At 33.2% G+C, this 19,646-nt stretch overlaps 1 protein-coding gene and 1 long non-coding RNA gene across 5 annotated transcripts; one reads left to right on the top strand and one right to left on the bottom strand.

Annotated features, from left to right (window-relative positions):
- Window positions 1-2,084: 2,084 nt before the first annotated feature.
- LOC120084532 (ureide permease 1-like) lies at window positions 2,085-12,019 on the top strand. Of its 4 annotated transcripts, none has more exons than XM_039040326.2 (8): window positions 2,085-2,365; window positions 4,111-4,370; window positions 5,166-5,304; window positions 5,450-5,624; window positions 5,870-5,901; window positions 6,021-6,109; window positions 6,757-7,131; window positions 11,653-12,019. In XM_039040326.2, exons 2-8 carry the CDS (start codon window positions 4,134-4,136, stop codon window positions 11,809-11,811), a joined length of 1,206 nt encoding a protein of 401 aa, XP_038896254.1. In that variant the 5' UTR covers window positions 2,085-2,365; window positions 4,111-4,133; the 3' UTR covers window positions 11,812-12,019. The 4 variants fall into 4 exon arrangements, with proteins under 4 accessions (XP_038896254.1, XP_090174358.1, XP_090174357.1 ...); XM_090318232.1 differs by having other exon boundaries at window positions 2,166-2,391; XM_090318231.1 differs by having other exon boundaries at window positions 2,166-2,391; window positions 6,018-6,109.
- Window positions 12,020-17,588: 5,569 nt separating this feature from the next.
- Window positions 17,589-19,174, bottom strand: LOC150033763 (uncharacterized). Its single transcript, XR_016532406.1, has 2 exons — window positions 18,752-19,174; window positions 17,589-18,663 (listed from the first exon to the last, which is right to left on the bottom strand). It is a non-coding gene; the product is annotated as an uncharacterized LOC150033763 (long non-coding RNA).
- Window positions 19,175-19,646: the final 472 nt, after the last annotated feature.

The raw sequence follows: 19,646 nt of genomic DNA, 5'->3' as shown, positions 1-19,646 counted from the left end.
GATCTACCATCTGTAGTAGTTTAACACTTGCAAACCTCTACAAAGTGGGCTGCATCCGTAGTGTCACCAGGATCAGGTATCCCACCTTAATCCTTATACTACAGACTTATTTAGGTCATCACTTAAGTCATGATCCACTTGTATATCACATATACATGCTTAAGTGTATATAAGATAACTTGAAACTTTGTTTATTGGATATGAGTAAATGTCAGAATGAAATAACAGTTATTTTATTCATAAAATAATGTGCATAATTACAAACAACGAGACTTCGAGAGAATTAGGACACTAACCCAATAAAAGAGTCATTTATATGTTTTTTTTTTTTTTTTTTAAAAAAGGTTACCTAATGGGGCCTGAATTTTTTATTTTTGAAAATTAGGTTTGTTTGAACGCTATTTTGAAATATAGTAAAACAAACTAAAATATTTACATATATAGCCAAAATGATGACATTAGACTACTATCATCTATCACTGATAGACGGTGTCATTTTGCTATATTTGAAAATATTTTCAGTAGTTTTCCCATTTAAAACAAATTTCCTTTTTTTGACAAGTTTGTAATGTTTTTTTTTTTTTTAAAAAAATTTCTTTGTATGCTTCTCAATCTTTTGCAAAATTCTAAAAATAAATACAAGTTTTTAAAAATAGGTAACCATTTTATTTTTATTTTTATGTTTTTTTTAAAAACAAATTTATGTTTTGTTTTCTCCCAAATTTCATACCGTGGTTTTCACTTTCCTTAACATTTAGATTCTTAGTCAAAATTTAGAAACAAAAACAAGACTTCAAAGACTACTTTTTTTAGGTTTTAGAATTTGGCTTAGTTTATGAAAAATTGGGAGAAAGTAGACTACACAATCTATAAATTTAGGTGTGGAAGTAGAGTTTAGAACCTTAATTTAAAAAAAAAAAACCAAAATTAAAATGGTTACAAAACGAGGCCTTAGTTTTAATTTCAAATTTTACTTTGGATTCTTAAAATACGATGTAGACAACAAACCATAGAAATCAATAGATGAAATGGTGTTTATCGACTTAATTTTCAAACACCAATTTTTAGTTTTTGGTTTTCAAAGTTAAGCATAGTTTCTCTCAATTTCTTTCCTTGATTTGCATCTTACTTAAATACATGAGTTATAGTCTTAGTCAAATTCTAGAAACAAAAACAAAAACATTTTTAAAAACAATTTTTTTAGTTTTAAAAAATTTGCTTGATTTTTGAAAACATTGGTAGAAAGTAGATAAAAAACTGATTAATTTAGAGAAGAAATGTGTGCTTATAGGCTTAATTTTCAAAAACTAAAAAGTAAAAAAATCAAATAGTTATCAAACGATCCTAAACGATTCTCAAACTCGTCCTAATTTTTATTATTTTATTTTTTTTTAAATTACACACATTGAATATAGACATTTTATTAATATAGAAAATGGGCTATGAGAATTTAAATCTCTAAACCCATGACTTTGGACCTTTTGTTTTGGGTATTGTAAGATGTCCTGGCATCTGGAGATTCCCAATCATTCGGAGAGTTTTTTAAATTCTTGGGATGAAGGCATCCCCATTCCACATTTTTGTCCTTCCTTTATGTATATATGTTAATTTTTATTTACATTATATAATTAAACTAGATAATTTCGACCCAATTTATTAGTTATATCGTAATTCTTTTTATTTTTAATAATATATTCAAATATAAATTTAATTTAATATTTATTTTATAAAAAAATTTTAAATTATGATATATTATTTTGTTGAGAAAAATAACATATAAAAATAATATAAATTATATTAATTTTAAAAAAATCAAATTGATAAAAACAAATATGTTATATTAGTTCAAATTATATCCAATTAATTAGTCATAAGGGTATTCTTGGAACATTATGTAAATTCAAAATATTCCTGAGTAGTTTTTAGATAAACATAGTTATCAAAATATTCTCGACTTAAAAATGTTAAACATCTATAATTCCAATTATCTATAATTTTAAGCATTTAAAATCCTGATTATCTACCTTCCTAAAATACAAACGACTCTTAAAAAGCAATACAATGCCAGTTATGTTGACCTATGCGCACTTTTGAGGACTAAACAAGTCACAAAGTACATGGGAGAAAATTTGTATTTTAAGATGTAATTTGTAATTGTGAAAGTTGTGATCCTAAAGTCAACATGTATCATCAATACGCAACCGGAATCTTTGACTATTTTGTGGAAACTACAAATTTATAACTTAGAGGAAGAGAATCATTCTTTTAGATTCCAATTTGTAGCCATGTGCGTGGACTTCCGTTCACAGTCGAGCAATTTCATCTCCTCCTACTGGGTTTCATAATCATCTTCTCCGATCGCTTGGTTCGTTTCTTATCCTTTTTTTTCTGGTATGAGATTTCGATATTTCTTTGATTGTAAAGTGTGATGTTAAACTTGGAATTTCTTTTATTGCTTCCATCTTTCATATTCGAGTTGTATATATGATTCCACCTGTAAATGTAACTTGTTTAGTTTCTATGGTTGTTGAAATTGCGGAGAGTGTTGCTTTTTGGGCGTTTAGGGGTTGGGATTTAATTTATGTTTCGATAACTTTGACTCATTTGGGTAATCATTTCGTTTTTTGTTTTTGGTATTTAAAAATTAAACTTATTTTCTCTCTATTTCTTACCATGAATTGTATTTTTCTTAGTACAATGGTTGAAATCTTAGCCAAATCCAAAAAATTAATGTTAGATGATATATAATTAAATTTACCTTCATCCATCAACTTAAGTTTTTAGGTCAATTGGTGATTTAATATGATATCAGAGTCCATAAAGTCCAAACGAGTATCTAGTCCAATAAAAAAAAATTGTGATCGGATCAAGAATGGTGAACCCAAGAGAAACACCATCTTGAGAGGGCATGTTGAGAATCCCATATTGAAAAAATCAAGGGATCTTACACCCCTTATAAAATAGATGAGCTTCTCAATTGATTTTAAGATGAAACTCTATACTATCAAATATGGTATTAGAGTAGGTGGTCTAGGGAAGTCTCGTATTTAAGTCTTGCAATGTTTTTATTATCATTGATTTGTTTGTTATTCACAGTGTTATTATTTCAGCAATAATTCAAATCTCCTAATTTAGTTGAGATTATTTGTCTTATACATCAAGCTATACTCTGATTGCCATTTGTAAAGGTCTCTTCTTTTTGTTCAGATTTTAATATGTTAACCAGTTTTCTTCTGCCAAGCTTCTTGAAAACAATATTCAACTCTTGTCAGTGTTAAGAATATGGATACCGATATTGTTCTTTCTAAGCCAGATCAAACTCTTCTTAATATGAGTATAATTGGACATTAGCTTATTATATAGAATCTCGTGAACTGGGCGTACTACTTCCCAATATTTTGTGAAACTCACTTCTCTTATGATTCTTGCTATTTTCTTTTTCTTAGAAAGTGATGGATATCAAAGAGAGTGGCAGTCTAGTCAATCAATTAATCTACTTTGTGGAGGAGTTCCAGTGTGGTATAGTTGTTATAGTGTAATAATTTAGACTCCAAGCCCTATCTTTTAAAGCTACAACATCCCACCCACCTATGCCCACATGTCAACTTGATTTTTTTATGCATAAAGATGGAGATTCAAACCTCTAACTTTTGGATTACAACACTTTAACTAGTTGAGTTATGTTCAGATGGGGATGCTTTAATGATGGAGTGATTAATTAATATATGATTAGTTAGACCTTGCTAAGATAGAACGTGAACTAAGCGTACTACTTTGCAACCTTTTGTGAACCATACTTTTCTCTTATCGAAGAAAGTCTCAATCTAGTCAATCAACTAATCCTCTTTGTGGAGGAGTTCTAGGGTGGTATAGTTGTTGTAGTGTAGTAAATTTAGACTCCGCGCCCTATGATCTCTTAAAGCTACAACATCCCTCCGACCTATGCCATCTTGCTATTTGGAATTTGTTTTCCTTTAATTCAACCATGCATGGAGATGAGAATTCGAACCTCTAATTTATTGATTATAACAACTTAACCAGTTGAGTTATACTTAGCTTGGGATGTTTTAATGGCGGACAGATCAATTAGTATATGTTGGATGTGTGCAGGGATTTGTTTGGAGGTTAAAAAGATGTATGTGGTGGAGAGTAAAGGAGGTGCAATAGCATGTATGGTAATGGCACTTTTATTATTAGGAACATGGCCTGCACTTTTGACTCTGCTTGAACGACGAGGGCGTCTTCCTCAGCATACTTATCTTGATTATTCCATAACCAACTTATTAGCTGCTCTAATCATTGCTTTAACCTTTGGTGAGATTGGAAAATCCTCTCATCATCATCCTAATTTTATCCAACAGCTTTCTCAGGTTCATTTCTTTCCTCTATTTTCTCCAAATTTTCATATACAGGCTTTCTTTCATCATACTCTCTCTGTTTTGCTTGGTTTAAAAATCCCATTTTACCTTCAAAACTTTCAAGTTTATTGTATTTTGATTCCTACACTTTTAAAATGTATATTATTTTGGTCCTATTAATGGCATAACTTTGGTGGAGTAGCATGTGAATATGAACACAATTTCAAGTCATATAAGTTAGAGATGAGCATTTGTATAAATGCATGGTTGTTGTTTAAAAGTATTATGATATCGACAAATAAAGAAAGCGAGAAAATATAAACAGTAAAGATTGACTCAGGGATTTACGTGGTTTACTAATGATATGTTAGCTACATCTGTAGGCAGAGGGAGAGATCAATTTGTTATTAGAGAGAAATATAGATAATACAGACCGTAGAGGTGCTAAAAGAATTAGAGGGTTCATATATGAAACCTTTGTAAATCCTACAACTGTAATCGTAAATAACATAAAATATAAATACAATTTAGGTTCCAAGGGCGTTGACGTTGACTCACTGACTAGTCAACGAGACCTTATGCTTTGGTCATTTGAAACGCCAGATAACATATTCAAACCATTCCAACAAAAAATTTTAAGGACCAGAACAAGCCTTTTAAAAGCTCCAGGACCAAAATGAAACAAACTCGATAGTTTGGGATCAAAATGAGATTTAAACCATCTAACTCGTTTTAAAAGTAAACATATTTGTAAAGCCATGTTATAAATGATAGGTTTATAATGTAGTAAAGTTTTGTTATATGCAGGATAATTGGCCTTCCGTCATGTTTGCTATGGCAGGTGGAATAGTACTAAGTCTTGGAAATCTTTCAACTCAATATGCTTGGGCTTTTGTTGGTTTATCAGTTACAGAAGTCATCACTGCAAGTATAACAGTTGTTATAGGTCTCTTTCTCTATATATCCAGTCTATAATTTCTTACTCCATTTCTCTTTATATATCTTTCAAGTGAAAGAATAATAATCTAACATATCAATACTAAAAATATGTCACTAAAAAATGTATATTATATACCATTTTCTTGAACTAGGTACAACCTTGAACTACTTTCTTGATGACAAAATCAATAAAGCTGAGATACTTTTCCCTGGTGTTGCTTGCTTTTTGATTGCTGTTTGTCTTGGCTCTGCTGTTCACTCATCCAACACAGCTGATAACAAATCAAAACTCCAAAGTTTGTCTGCCGACATGAACCAAGAATCCAAGTACGTTTTCGTCATTTTGTTGATTTTATGATCTTGTTCATATTATATACTGTTATAGAATCGATAAATAAAGATAAGTTGAAAAACGTAAATAGTAGAGAATTGATACAGAAATTTACGTGGTTCATTAACAGTGTGTTAGCTACATCCACATACAGATAGAGGGAAAGCAGTTTATTAGTTTGATTGTTTTCCTTCAACATCATATTTGTTTGATAATAAAATTCTTAATCCAATTTTGACAGCACAACTGATGTTCCTCCTAAATCAAGCAAGGGTAAAATTTTTAATTTGGAGCAATATGATTACTTCTTCAGTCATCCTTGTGTAAGAAAAAAATAGAAGTTTGTGGTTTTTTTGTGTTATTTTGACATCTATATATAATTGAATCAGCAGACTTGGAAAGTGCTAATTATTCTTCACTGAAGGCAAAAGCTGGGACTGCAGATTTTCTTGTTCAACTCGAGAATAGAAGATCCATTAAAGTATGTAATACCCTTCATTGTGAAATTTTGGGGCAAGAAAAAATTTGGGAGTGATTAATAGCTTATTTAGTTTCCATTTGATCTGGTTTCAAAATTTCATACTTTTACCTTTAAAATTTAATTTTAATTTCCGTTTGATCCCTTTAAATATTACAACTTTACTCCAAAGTTTTGAGTTTAGTTTTTATTTGGTCCCTAAATTTCAATATTATACACTTTTATCCTTGAGTTTTTGTAAAGGTTCACTTTGGTCGTTGGAGTTAACATTTAGTTAATGAATTTACAATTTACAATAATTATGTAGTGTAATTTTAAAATTAATCTTAATAGTGATGAAAAATGAGTGAAATTAAATAATTATAATTCTTTTAAATTAATTAATAGATATTAATACACTAAGGATCAAAAGTAAATATTTAATAGAAAATCAATAATTAAAGTATAAATATTCAAATTTAGAAATTTAGAGGCGAAAACAAAACTCAAAAAATAAGAGTAAAAATGTAAAATTTTGATACTCAAAGACGAAGGGGATTAAATTAAAATGTCTAGATTTCAATAGAAACTAATTAAAAGTATCGATAATCTTCCTAATCTTAAGTAGGAAATAAATCCAATTCAAATAACATTTTGATCCAAACTTGCAGGTGTTTGGTAAGAGCACATTCATTGGACTGTCCATAACTTTCTTTGCTGGTGTTTGCTTTTCTCTCTTCTCGCCGGCTTTCAATCTGGCAACAAACGATCAATGGCACATGCTAAGCGACGGCATTCCGCACTTGTCGGTCTACACTGCATTTTTCTACTTCTCGGTTTCTTGTTTCGTTATAGCCATCGTTCTCAACGTCGTCTTCCTTTACCGCCCCGTACTTAACTCGCCAAAAACAACATTGAAGGCATATGTGAATGACTGGAATGGAAGAGGATGGGCCTTGTTGGCTGGATTCTTGTGTGGCTTTGGCAATGGTCTGCAGTTTATGGGTGGCCAAGCTGCTGGTTATGCAGCAGCAGATGCTGTGCAGGTCAATTTTTTTGCTCCAATGCTTTTATATATTTATTTATTTTTAATCTCAACAGAGCCTTGTCTTGCATGCTATGTTTTAATATTATTTCAGTGGACTTTCGATCATTTTAATTTATGTATCTTAGGTGTAGTCTAGGTTGCATTTAATTCATGCTCTCTTTTCCTTCCACACTAACAATAAAATAAAAATAAGAGTAATTATTTTAAATAAAAAACTGTTGTGTTGAAAATTAAACATGTTTTAATTAGATGAGTTATAGATGAATTAATTTATGAAAGTTGGTAAAATTAAAGGATGAGAGTTAATTAAGTTAATGTAAGAGTTTTATTTGTTTAATTATGAAAGTTTCATGAATTAAAGTATTGGGGTTAATGTGGGTTTTTATGTATTTAAGTATGAGAGTTAGGACCCATGAGAATCCCATAAATAAGATTGTTTTGTATTGTAAAGCATCCAAGTGTGTAGAGAAGAATACATGAAAGAGCTAAGTTTGAAGAGTCCTTCAAACAAAAGTGAAATTGTTTTCTCTCATATATTCCTTTGTTAGTTATTTATTTGTGAGTGTCCATTACACGCTTCCAACAAAGTGGTATCCGAGCTTGAGTTTGAAAAGCAAGAATTATTTTTGCAAATGGCAAATAACAATTTGGTTCCCTTCCAAGTGCCTCAACTTAGCGAAAGAAAATTATAGCAGTTAGTGTATTTGTATAAAAGCTCTACTTGGTTCACAAGATATATAGGACATTGTCAATAATGGTTATGAAGAACCAGAAAGTGGTGCGGTTTTAAATCAAGCTCAACGAGAAGTTTTGCAAAATACAAGAAAGAAAGACCAAAAGGCTCTCACTTCATTCATCAAGCCATCAATGATCCAGATTTTGAGAAGTTTTTTTGGAGCAACTACTGTAAATCAAGCATGACAATTTTGGAGAATAGATACAAAGGAGCAGATCGAGTCAATAAAATTCGCCTCCAAAATCTGAGAGGTGATATGAATCACTACATATAAAGGAGTCTAATTTGGTTTCAGATTATACTTCAAGATTGCTAGCAATAGTAAATGAAATGAAAAGATATGGTGAAGCAATAAATGATAAGCGTGTAGTATAAAGATACTTCGTTCATTGGATGAAAAATTCAATTTCATCATTGTAGCTACTGAAGAATCAAAAGACTTGAGTACAATATTCGTTGATCAACTTATGGGTTCCTTACAAGCCCATAAAGAGAAGCTTCTCAAGAAGAACAAATAGACAACTGAGCAACTTTTTTAGTCAAAGTTACAATTGAGAGATAAAGAAGATATAGCCAAGAAAAAGGCAATTGAGATCGTGGATGTGGTGATTTTAGAGGTCGAGATCGAGAAAATTATGATCAAAGAAAATTTGATCAGAGTAATTCAAACTCTAATTCATCAAGAGATCGTGGAAGGCAAAAATATTCGAGGTCAAATGGAGAAAGATCAAATAATAAAAGAATGAATGAAAAAAGTAAGATTGAATGTTATAACTATCATTAATTTGGCTATTATTTTTGGGAATGCAGGAATAAAGGAGAAGAAAATGTAAATTATGCTAAGAAAGATGAAGAAAGTGGTAAGTCATCTTTGCTTCTAGCATGCAAAGGTGAAGAAACATGTGGAACAATGCATGATATCTTGATAGTGGTGCAAGCAATCACATGTGTGGATGTAAGTCAATGTTCGTGACACTTGATGAATCCGCTAGTAGTAACATCATATTTGGTGATGCCATAAAAATTCCTGTTAAAGGAAAAGGTAAGATTTTGATCAACTTGAAGAATGGGAAGCATGAGTTTATCTCTAATGTTTATTATGTGCCTGATATGAAGCACAATATTTTGAGTTTGGGACAACTCTTAGAGAAAAGATATTATATTTTGTTGAAGGATTATAGTCTTTCGATAAGGGATAATCATGATAATATGATTGCTAAAATGCAAATGACGAACAATAAAATGTTTTTATTAAACATTCAAACTGATGTTGCTAAATGTTTGAAGTCATGTTTGAAAGATCCATCTTAGATTTGACACTTGAGATTTGGACATCTAAACTTGGATGACTTGTGACTACTAGTAAGGAAGAACATGGTGAATGGACTGCCATATGCCAAATGTTCAGATCACTTTTATGAAGGTTGTCTTTATGGCAAGCAAGCAAGGAAGAGTTTTCTACAAGAATCTTCTTCAAGAGCAAGAAGACTACTAGAGTTAGTTCACAATGATCTTTGTGGACCGATTAAACCAAGTTCTTTTGGTAAGAATAATTATTTATTATTATTTATTGATGATTTTGGCCAAGAAACTTGGGTTTATTTTGTCAAGGAGAAATCAAAGGTATTTGGCATGTTTAAGAGATTTAAAGCTCTTGTTGCAAAGGAAAGAGGTTATTACATAAAAGCTTTGAGATTAGACAAGGGAGGAGAATTCACTTCAAATGAATTCAAAGATTTTTGTGCAGAAAATGAAATTCATCGACAGTTCCATGGACTCCTCAACAAAATGGTGTTGTTGAGAGGAAGAACAGAATGATACGCAATATGGCTCGAAGCATGTTGAAAAGTAAGAAGATGCCAAAAGAATTTTGGGCACAAGCTATTGAATGTGTTGTATACTTGTCTAATTGTTCTCCTACTAGAAGCTTGTGGAACAAAATGCCTGAATAAGCATGGACAGGAAGAACACCATCCATTGCTCATTTGAGAGTATTTACTTGAAGTTCTAAGATGCAACCTATTGTGACATTATCTACTTGTGATGCAGAATATGTTGTTGCAACCTCATGTATTTGTCAGGTAGTTTGGTTACGTAATTTGTTGAAGACAATTGAAATTTTATAAGATGATGCTACTATGATCCATGTAGACAATAAGTCAACAATTGCTCTAGCAAAGAATCCAGTGTTCCATGTGATCGCAGTAAGCACATTGATACAAGATTTCACTTTATCAAAGATTGCATTTCAAGAAAGGAGGTTCAAGTTGAATATATGAAGACTGAAAATCAAATTGTAGATATTTTCACGAAGCCACTCCAAGTTGATGTGTTTAACAAGTTGAGAACTTTGCTTGAAGTCTTCAAAAAAAATGTTTAAGGGGCGATGTTGAAAATTAAACATATTTTAATTAGATGAGTTATAATGAATTAATTTAACGAGAGTTGACAAAATTAAAGGGTGGGAGTTAATTAAGTTAATGTAAGAGTTTTAGTATTTAAGTATCACTTCCCATACCCGGAGTAGTACTCTATAAAGCTGTTGTTGTTGCTTATTGCTTTCTAGCCTACTACAATCTTTCTTTCTTTATTCACACTCACAAAAACTGCTTATGAAAATCTTTTCTCCAAACCCATTTACTAAAACCGTTTTCCCTAAAACGGGGGTGGAGGTTGCGAGAGATACTCGGTGTGCCACTGGCAATCCGTATTCGAATTGGCTGACTTGTTCGTGAGCGGGAACAAGTACCGCACAATCGCTAAGAGAAGCTCCCGAAAGAGCGATTGTGACAGTTGGTATCAGAGTTTCATGAATTAAAGTAGTGGGGTTAATATGAATTTTTTTTTTTTTATGTATTTAAGTATGAGAGTTAGGACCTATAAGAATACTATAAATAGGATTGTTTTGTATTTTAAAGTATCCAAGTGTGCAAAGAAGAATACACAAAGAGCCAAGTTTGACAAGTCTTTCAAATAAATGTGAAATTGTTCTCTCAAATATTCCTTTGTTAATTATTTATTTGTGAGTGTTCATCATATGCTTACAACATGTTGGAAATATTTTCAAATATAGCAAAATATCAGTCTATCAGTGGTAGACAGTAGACAGTAACATTTTGCTATATTTATAAAAATATTTTATTTTTTCTAAAAAAAATTACCACATGACACATTGTTATTGAGTGTTGCTAGGACTCCACAAAAGATTAGGTGCAGTCCATAACACCCAAATTTATTTTCTATCCATTTTAGTATTTATACTTTTAACTTTAATTTATTTTAGTCCTTATATGTTTTTAAAATATCTATTTTAGCCATTGTACTTTAAAAATGTGACAATTATATTCCTTGTTTCCAAACTTTTGATACAAATTCTATACATAATAAAAGCCCTTTAATGTAAAGTTGCCAAATTTATTAAATCTAATGTCATGCCGAAATTGTGATAGAAAAAATGATAAATAAGGAAATTTAAAAGGATTAAACTAACATAAACTACTAAATATGAACATTTTAAAAGTATAACGACAAAAATAACTGAAACTAAATGGAAAAGTAATAAACTTTTATGCTAATATGTGTGGTTATTGAGAAATAGTAAATAACATTGGATAGTAAATATCTTATAAATGTTTCATAGTCAACGTGAGCTTACTCAATTAGTCATCGAGGTTATATATATATATATCCTCGACGCAAAGGTTAGAGATTGTATCCCCACCCAAATATTCTTAAACTCGAAAAAAAAAAAAAACAGTAACATTGTTGTGTTTATAAATTCAGGCGCTTCCACTGGTGAGCACGTTTTGGGGAATCCTTCTATTTGGAGAATACCGTAGATCATCGAAGAAAACATATGCTTTGCTCATCAGCATGTTGTTAATGTTTATGCTGGCTGTTGGTATCCTAATGGCTTCTTCAGGACATAGAAATGAAAGTTGATTTTATTGCAAAATCTTAAGAGAACTGTGTAAAATAATGTGAAAATATTTACAAGGCAATCCATTATCACATGCCTTTGATATATAGCTGTTGAATGAATCAGTAATAGAACGGAATCACACAGTTGTTTAAAATGTAGGAATTGTTCCTCATAGAATGTAATTTTAACCGAATGAAAAGTAATTATGGAGAGGTTCGAGTTTGTTAACTTCGACTTCACAGTGTTGTACTTTCTACTTTGTAACTGGCTTTTTGTGTAAATATCATAAGCAATATAACCATAAGAGTGTTAGAAAAAAAACATGGAGGACAAATATGAAAAATGAGTTATATATTTTCCATTCAACTAAGCCTGCCTTTATATAGGCTTACAAACATAATCATAGGAATGTCAATGGTTTAAAACTATAAATGTCATCAAATGCTCATAACTCACATAACTCCTATAACTCAAAAATCACTATTGCTTACAAAAAACTAAGTCACAAAACTCAAAAGTCACACTAAATGTCACAAATAAAGTTTAATAATGACAAACTTTTCAACACCCCTCCTTAAATTTGATTTGTTACACCAAGTAAACTCCTCATTTTGATAAAAGTCTCCAACTTGAGGGGCTTTGTGAAAATGTCAGCCGCTTGGTCTTGTGACTTGATATATTTGAGTTCCACTTCTTTCTTCGTAATGCAATCCCGAATGTAGTGAAATCGGGTATCAATGTGCTTGCTCCTTCCATGAAATACCAGATTTTTGGCTAAGGCAATGGCCGATTTGTTGTCAACAAAAATCTCCATTGGACCTTCCATTTGAAACTTCAACTCCTTCACTAAGTTTCTTAGCCAAATTGCATGACATACACATGAAGTTGCTGCGACGTACTCTGCCTCGCATGTTGATAATGTGACTATGGGTTGCTTTTTTGACATCCATGTGAACGCCGTTTCACCAATAAAAAAACACAAACCCCGTAGTGCTCTTTCGATCATCCAAATCACTACTCCAATCACTATCACAATAACCAACAATATCAAAATTGCTAGAAGAGACATAGGAAAGACCATACCCAATCATCCCTTTGATGTAGCGAAGTATCCTTTTTGCCATTTTGCAATGTGTTGCTGTCGGTTCCTCCATAAATCGACTAATAATTCCAACCGAATAAAGAATATCCGGTCTTGTACATGTCAAGTATCTCAAACTTCCAACCAAGCTTTTGAAATATGTAGAATTTACCTTCTCTCCTCCATCTTGCTTAGTGATTTTAACTCCACATTCCATCGGTGTTCCAACTGGATTAGCATCATTCATATTGAACGTCTTGAGCACTTCTTTAGCATAGCCCTCTTGGGATATAAAAATCCCATCTTCACCTTGTTTGACCTCGATCCCAAGATAGTAACTTATGAGACCAATGTCCGTCATTTCAAACTCCTTTGCCATCTCTCTTTTGAACTCATCAAACATGCTAGGATTGTTTTCGGTAAATACTAAATCATCAACATATAAACAAATGATTAGTATGCTTTCACCTTGCATTTTGATGTAGAGGGCATGCTCATAAGGACACTTCATATACTTTTTCTCTTGAAAGTACTTGTCAATCTTCGAATTCCATGCTTTTGGTGCTTGCTTTAAACCATAAAGTGCCTTCTTCAATCGAAGCACTTTATCTTCTTCACCCTTGACTTCATGACCCAATGGTTGTTCCACATAGACCTCTTCCTCAAGAATTCCATTCAAGAATGCTGATTTGACATCCATTTGATGTATCTTTCAATGATTATGGGTTGCTAAAGTAATAATCAAATGAATAGCTTCAAGGCGAACAACAGGGGCAAATACTTCATCATAGTCGATGCCATGTCATTGACTATACCCTTTCACAACTAGTCTCGCCTTGTGCCTCTCAACATCGCCATTGACTTTTTCTCTTTGTCTTGTATACCCACTTCACTCTGATCGGTTTGTGCCCTTTTGGAAGCTTGGTCAACTCCCATGTGTCATTTTTCTCTATCGCTCGAATTTCTTCATCCATTGCATCCTTCCATTTCATGCTTGCAATGGCTTCTTGGAAACTAATAGGCTCACAATCACCAAAAAGACAATAGAGAATTATGTCATTTTGATTTTCATTTACCTCATTAAGTTCCCGTAGACTTTGAGTTCCTCTTGGGCCAATTTCGTTCTTCGAATCGCTGGATGAACCTTCAGATGATGATCGATCGGTCGAATGAGGTGGCACTGGAATGGGCAAACCTTCACCTATTTCATCCCTGGTTGGCTCATTTTCATTGTCTTCTTCAAAATATGGAAGGAAATTATACTTCTCCTCTTGTATATTCCAATCCCAAGAGGCTTCTTCATCAAAAACAACATCACGACTAATCATTACCTTCCCATTCAAAGGATTGTAAAGACGATAACCTTTTGAACTTGCATCATAGCCGATGAAGATGAGTTTCTCGCTTCGATCATCGAGCTTGGTCCTTTTTTCTTCCGACACATGAGCATATGCAATACTCCCAAACACCTTGAAGTGACCAATCCCGGGCTTTCTTCTGTTCCATGCTTTTTGAGGCGTCTTGTCAAGCACACTTTTGATTGGTGTTCGATTTGTCAAATAAACCGCACAAGCTATGGCCCCCGCCCAAAATTCCCTCGGCATCTTCTTGTCTTTAGCATGCTTCTTGCCATGTTCAAGATTGTCCGATTCTTCCTCTCCACCATGCCATTTTGTTGCGGTGTCCTTAGGACTGTTAACGGACGTTGGATGCCTTTTTCATCACAAAATTATTTGAACTCATTTGATGTGAATTCACCACCTTGATCGGTTTTCATGGCCTTGATTGTAAGGTTTCTTTAATTCTCCACATGTGCCTTAAATCTCTTGAAGATTTCAAATACTTCTGATTTTTCCTTAAAAAAGTACACCCATGTTTTTCTAGAAAAATCATCAATAAAGAGAAGGAAATATTTACTTTTATCATGAGACTCTGGTTTGATCATTCCACACACATTGGCATGGATGAGTTCTAAAGGCTTCTTTGCTCTTGTCATAGACTCCTTCGGAAAACTACTTCGATGATGTTTGCCAAGCAAACACCCTTCACACACTTGGTTTGGCTTGTGAATGTGTGGTAAACCTTGCACCATCTTCTTCTTCGAAAAATCTTCTAGACTTCCAAAATTGAGGTGCCAGAAACGTAGATGCCATAGTCAAGAGAGATTTTCATAACACGTCTTCAAGCATTTTGGAACATCATTACATATATTCAAATGAAACATTCGGTTTTTGGTCATGAAGACTTTAACAATAAGTCTCTCATGATTATCCCTTAAATACAAACAATTGTTTTTCATTTGAACTTCAAAACCTTTCTCTAACAATTTTCCTACACTTAATATATTATTTTTTACATTGGGAATGTAATTAACATTTGTGATATATTGATTTTCTCCATTTTTTAACCGAAGGAGAATTTTACCTATTCCTTTGATGGTGGCCAAAGAATTGTCTCCAAAGGCAATATTACCTTTTTTTATCTCGTTCAAATCCACAAACATCTCGCGTTTTCCACACATGTGATTCGAGGCTCCTGTGTCAAGATATCACATATTATCTTGACTCTCTTCTTCTCCCTTTGAAATTATAAATAAGGTTCCATTCTCCTCTACATAATTGGATTGCCCTTGATGGGCTTTTGATGTCCTAGCGGTTGATCGGCCCTGATGCTTTCGATCAATCGACTCTGTTTGAGATGAGTAACACTCATTCGCATAATGTCCATATTTGTTACAATTATAATATTCTGAGATTTATCTCTCTCGGACCTTCCACCACGTCTTCCACGACCTCGACCTTCTCTTCCTCTTGAGGATTCAGACGAGTTTTGAGAAACATCGGTGTTGGCTTCACCTCTTCCACCATGGCCTCGACCACCACAACCTCTTTCACGTCCACGACTATTCTCCTCCTTGATTTTGAGTTGGAGAAGTTGTTCAACAGTCTCTATTTGCTCCATCCTCCTTTTCTTTTTCTCTTCATAGGCTTGTAACGAGCCTATAAATTGTTCAATTGTCATGTTCTCGAGATCTTGTGTCTCCTCGATCGTTGTGGCGATAATCTCGAACTTTGTATTTAGGCTTCGTAGAACCTTCTCCATGACACGAACATCGGTGATTTCTTCACCATTCCGTCTCAATTGGTTGTCGACAGCCATTACTTTTGTGTGATATTCCGCTACCATCTCCATCTCTTTTATTTGTAAAGATTCAAACTCACCATGTAAGATTTGCAACCGTACCTTTTTCACACGATCGGCTCCTCTATGAGTCGATTGGAGCTTGTCCCATGCCGCCTTTGACGTCTCCGCATTGGCGATGATCTCAAACGTATCTTCGTCCACCGATTGATACAAGATATAAAGGGCCTTTTTGTCCTTCTTTCTTGTCTCCTTTAACGCATCTCTTTACGCTTGATCGGCTCCAGCTTCTGCCTCTTGGAAACCGTTCTCCACGATCTCCCACACGTCTTGTGCTCCTAGTAACGCTTTTATCTTGATGCTCCAATTGTCATAGTTGAGCTTGGTAAGCATTGGTAGTTGAAGTAACCTATCCCACCGTTGGCCATTTTTCTCTCAATATTTTCTACTAGCTCTGATACCACTATGTTAGAAAAAAACGTGGAGGACAAATATAAAAAATGAGAGATATATTTTCCATTTAACTAAGCATGCCTTTATATAGGCTTACAAACATAACCATAGGAATGCCAATGGTTTAAAGCTATAAATATCATCAAATGCTCATAACTCAAAAATCACTATTGTTTACAAAAAACTAAAAGTCACAAAACCCAAAAGTCACACTAAATGCCACAAATAAAGTTTAATAATGACAAACTTTTCAACATATAGTACATTTCATGACTCTTTTTTCAGTCCTTCAATCTACCATCAAGGAAAGTGTATAGATGACACGTGAAAAAATTTGTCATTATTGATGATTTCATGACATTTTTTTTGAAGAGGTATTGTAATTAAAGTGTGGGGTGGGAGCATCGAACCTCAAACCACGAGGTTGATAGTATGAACATTATGTCAGTTGAGTTACGCTCTTGTTAGCTATTTCGTGACATTTTAATACAGTCAACAATAAAGCATTTATTGACATTGAGTGTCTATCATAGTAACATTTTCAATGACAAATTATTATTGTCAATAAATAACTAAAAAGTTGACTTTTCCTACCAATTAAACCATTACATTGACATTAAAAATCTGTCACAAAAATATTAATAATGACATGTTTATATTGTCAATAATGCCTAAGTGGTGACACTTTCTAAACGTCATTGAATTACATACAGTAACACTTATTTATAATCATTGAAGTCCAATTGATGACAATATTTCAATGTCATATAAATATATCTTATGATATTTGTGAAATATCAACAGAGAATGCTTATAATGATGGATAATTATTTGTTTCATATCTGTCATTACACATTTACACCTATGTTTCCTTCAGTTTTGATAGAAAATATGTACACAAATATAAACATGAATTTTCATATATAACGATAAGTTGTGCAATGTTAATTCAAGGAAACTATACATGACGAAACTAGTAACTAAACTTTGGTTAAGTTATTTACGAATATAATAAGTACAACAACTGTTGACACTATCACACACAAAAAAAAAAAAAAAAACACATATAAATAACTTGCTTGGTGGGACGTTTCCTCGCTGCAATAAGCTTATGCGAAGATCTAGTAAAAAAAAACATTCATTTTTGAATTCAACACAATACATCAATGTCAACAATAATAAAAATATTATTCACAATGGTCTCTTATCATACACTCACTACGTTACACTCAAAACCATATTTTAATCATAAAAAGAAGCTTCAAATGAATCTTTAAAACAAGAACAATACTTAAAGTGACAATATAACTACATAAATAAGCTCACAAATCACATTGTTGTAAACAGATATGTGTAGCAACTTCATGAAGTGAAGGAAGAAATTCATCTCTAAAAAGTGATCATTTACTTTGAAGTGCTTGCTAGTTACTCCTCAAATAATGTCCTTAAACACAGCAACAAAAATTAAAGAAACAATAAATAAAGTAATACAAATTAGATAACTTTCTAATATTCTCCTACCCCTAATTCACAATTATAAATATAAATGCTCTACTCAACCCCTTCCTCCCTCAAATCAGAGTATTGAATCTAAAAGAATAGCCACTAACCAAAACGACAACGTTTTGTTCTATCTAAAATAGTATGTTAAAACAATGAACTTAAATAGTGAGCCTGTAGGTTAAAACCAAGAACTTCAAACCTTTCAGTTTTCTTCAGCTTTTGCACTCATTAGAACAAATATCCCATAAGTATTCAACAATGACAATATTTATGAAGTACTTGAGAAAGACAACTAATGAAGTGCTATAATCAAAATAAAAAAAGAAAAAGATGGTTGTTGTTCCATAGTTTATCACAAGTCTTCCATTGGTAACCTAAAATTCCAAAGTGAAGTTGAAAGATCATGAAACTTATAGTCCCGTGGTGATTATTAATAAGAAGACAAGGGAGGAAACAAAACCATAGGACACGTTCGTTCTAAGCAAAAAGATTAAAGGCTAACACCTCTTGAAACTAAGCAAACTATGAAAAATTGAAGTCTAAGAACCAAAACTAAAGGTTAATCCCATAGAATTCCAACAATCACAATAGAATTAACAATAAATTCGGAGCTGAGATACATACCAAAGCGCCCCAAAAGCCAAAAGCCTCGTTAGAACAGTGGTTTCAAGCTTCTTAAAACCACGCATTTGACCTTGAAAACACGTGGGTAACCTATTTAAAGGCAACCAAAACCACAAAAACCAAAACTACAAGATTCTGAAAACAGTACTAAAACTCACTCGAATAAATGTTGGTCCGTGTTTCAGACAACCCAACGGCGGCAGCATCGAAGGCGCTCAACGAACGATGATGGTGGAAGGATATCTCACTCTCGGACTGGCCTGTGTGATAGAGACATCTAAAGAGAAAAGACCAAGAAGGAGAGAACGAGAGAGAGCGACTTACCCACAACGATAGGCGACTAGGTGCGGCGGTCACCAATTGGAAGCGGTAGCCGATCGAACGAGAACGGCGAACGACGACCATCAACTGGATCACAGAGCCGCATACGGGAGAGAGAAAAAGGAACTCACGAAGACAATACCACGAGTGGCAGACCTCAAACAGGTGGCGATAGAACGATCGACAATGGAAGAGAGACAGCAGCGCGAGCGGTGCGGTGTGGAGGCTGCAAACAAGATCGAAGAGGTGCTGGTTATCGTGAAGAAAAAGAAGAATATGGGAGAATTTGTACGAATCGTCCGACCCACTCAAAATTTGGCTTCATTCTAAAAAAACCCTCGAAATTTGGCCTTGACATCATCCACACATGAAAGTACCCATTTGTCCTAAAAAACACACGTGAGGGCCTGTTTCTAGCTCCTCACTCCCATTCCCACTACTCGCTCTCATTTCTCGCTCCTTCATCTTGATCTTCATAGAAATCACTAGCAAAAAGAAAAGGAAAATCACGCAGAGGACGGCGTAAACGAAAGAAATCACCAGAAACGAAAACAGGAAGAAGATGAAGAAAGCAGGAAAAACGAAAAAAAAAAGAAAAAGAAAAAATGTGTGGCAAAAGATAGGAGGAAGGAGGAAGAAGAAAGAAGGGTTAAAGTGGTAAATTATTCACAACATGATGACATCAGCAAAAGGTCGAATTTCATTTGTTTGTAAAAGTGAGGTTACAAGATT

This window comes from Benincasa hispida, chromosome 9 (assembly GCF_027475165.1).
Source record: "Benincasa hispida cultivar pf3 chromosome 9, pf3_genome.v1.1, whole genome shotgun sequence".
Classification (NCBI taxonomy): Eukaryota; Viridiplantae; Streptophyta; class Magnoliopsida; order Cucurbitales; family Cucurbitaceae; genus Benincasa; species Benincasa hispida.
This window is presented reverse-complemented; position numbering and strand designations above follow the sequence as displayed.

Coding starts and splice junctions, on each gene's coding strand:
- LOC120084532 (XM_090318231.1), top strand. CDS start 4,134: ATGTATGTGGTGGAGAGTAAAGGAGGTGCAATAGCATGTATGGTAATG. Junction 5,625..5,869: donor GACATGAACCAAGAATCCAA/GTACGTTTTCGT, acceptor CAATTTTGACAG/CACAACTGATGTTCCTCCTA. Junction 6,110..6,756: donor AGAATAGAAGATCCATTAAA/GTATGTAATACC, acceptor CCAAACTTGCAG/GTGTTTGGTAAGAGCACATT.